Source organism: Malurus melanocephalus, unplaced genomic scaffold (assembly GCF_030028575.1).
Source record: "Malurus melanocephalus ecotype Western Australia unplaced genomic scaffold, MMel_1.1 scaffold_1510, whole genome shotgun sequence".
Classification (NCBI taxonomy): domain Eukaryota; kingdom Metazoa; phylum Chordata; class Aves; order Passeriformes; family Maluridae; genus Malurus; species Malurus melanocephalus.
In genome coordinates, this window is record NW_026624742.1 from 11,298 (window position 1) to 13,010 (window position 1,713).

At 46.6% G+C, this 1,713-nt stretch overlaps 1 protein-coding gene across 1 annotated transcript in view; it reads left to right on the top strand.

Annotated features, from left to right (window-relative positions):
- LOC130587080 (rRNA 2'-O-methyltransferase fibrillarin-like) overlaps positions 1-1,713 on the top strand; it is a 27,173-nt gene that overhangs the window by 10,286 nt on the left and 15,174 nt on the right. The window contains exons 3-4 of the mRNA XM_057388033.1: positions 379-502; positions 1,659-1,668. Of these exons, the coding sequence (XP_057244016.1) occupies positions 379-502; positions 1,659-1,668 (134 nt within the window). The remainder of the gene's footprint in view (positions 1-378; positions 503-1,658; positions 1,669-1,713) is intronic.

Below are 1,713 nucleotides of genomic sequence, written 5' to 3' on the forward strand. Positions count from 1 at the left end.
ACTGGGATGGTAACTGGGCATACTGGGCTATACTGGGATGGGAACTGGGCATACTGGGATGAACTGGGAGGGGTAACTGGGCATACTGGGCTATACTGGGATGAACTGGGATGGTAACTGGGATATACTAGGATGGACTGGGAATGGGAATTGGGCATACTGGGCTATACTGGTGTGAACTGGGATGGGAACTGGGCATACTGGGCTATACTGGGATGGGAACTGGGCATACTGGGCTATACTGGGATGGACTGGGAAGGGTTACTGGGCTATACTGGGATGAACTGGGATGGGAACTGGGCTATACTGGGATGAACTGGGATGGTAACTGGGCATACTGGGCTATACTGGTGTGAACTGGGACGGGACCTGTCGCAGGTGTGTTCATCTGCCGCGGGCGCGAGGACGCTCTGGTGACGCGGAACCTGGTGCCGGGGGAGTCGGTGTACGGCGAGAAACGCATCAGCGTCGAGGTACTGCCAAAACTGGGTTATACTGGGATGTACTGGTTTATACTGGGACAAACTGGGAGGGGCTGGGAGGGGCTGGGAGCAAAAAACCCGGAGGTTTTAGGGGAAAAAATGAGGATTTTAGGGGTAAAAATGGAGGATTTTAAGGGTAAAAATGGGAGATTTAGGGTGAAAAATGTGAATTTTATGGAGAAACGGGGACTGGTTTATACTGGGTTATACTGGTTTATACTGGTTTATACTGGGAGGGGCTGGGAGCAAAAAATGCGGCGGTTTTGGGGTGAAAAATGGGGATTTTAGGGGTGAAAGTGGGGATTTTAGAGTGAAAAGTGTGAATTTTATGGAGAAATGGGGACTGGTTTATACTGGGTTATACTGGGATGAACTGGGAGGGACTGGGAGCAAAAAACCCGGCGGTTTTGGGCTGAGAAATGGGGATTTTAGGGGTAAAAATTGGAGATTTAGGGGTAAAAGTGAGGATTTTTGGGTGAAAAATGTGAATTTTATGGAGAAATGGGGACTGGTTTATACTGGGTTATACTGGTTTATACTGGGAGGGGCTGGGAGCAAAAAACCCGGTGGTTTTGGAATGAAAAATGGGGATTTTAGGTGCAAAAATGGGGATTTTAGAGGTAAAAATGGGAATTTTAGAGACAAAAATGGGGATTTTAGGGCAAAAAAGTAGACTGGTTTGTACTGGGTTATACTGGGTTATACTGGTTTATACTGGGAGGGGCTGGGAGCAAAAAACCCGGCGGTTTTGGGGTAAAATATGGGGATTTTACGGTAAAAAATGGGGATTTTAGGGGTAAAAATGTGAATTTTGTGGAGAAACGGGGACTGGTTTATACTGGGTTATACTGGTTTATACTGGGAGCGACTGGGAGGGGCTGGGGGTAAAAAACCCGGCAGTTTTGGGGTGAAAAATGGGGATTTTAGGGGGAAAAATGTGAATTTTCTGGAGAAATGAGGGACTGGTTTATACTGGGATGGACTGGGAGAAAAAAACCCGGCGGTTTTGGGGTGAAAAATGGGGATTTTAGGGGGAAAAATGTGAATTTTGTGGAGAAATGGGGCACTGGTTTGTACTGGTTTATACTGGGATGAACTGGGAGGGACTGGGAGCAAAAAACCCAATGGTTTTGGGGGAAAAAATGGGGATTTTAGGGGTAAAAATTGCGATTTTAGGGGTAAAAATGTGAATTTTGTGGAGAAATGGGGCACTGGGTTATACTGGTTTATA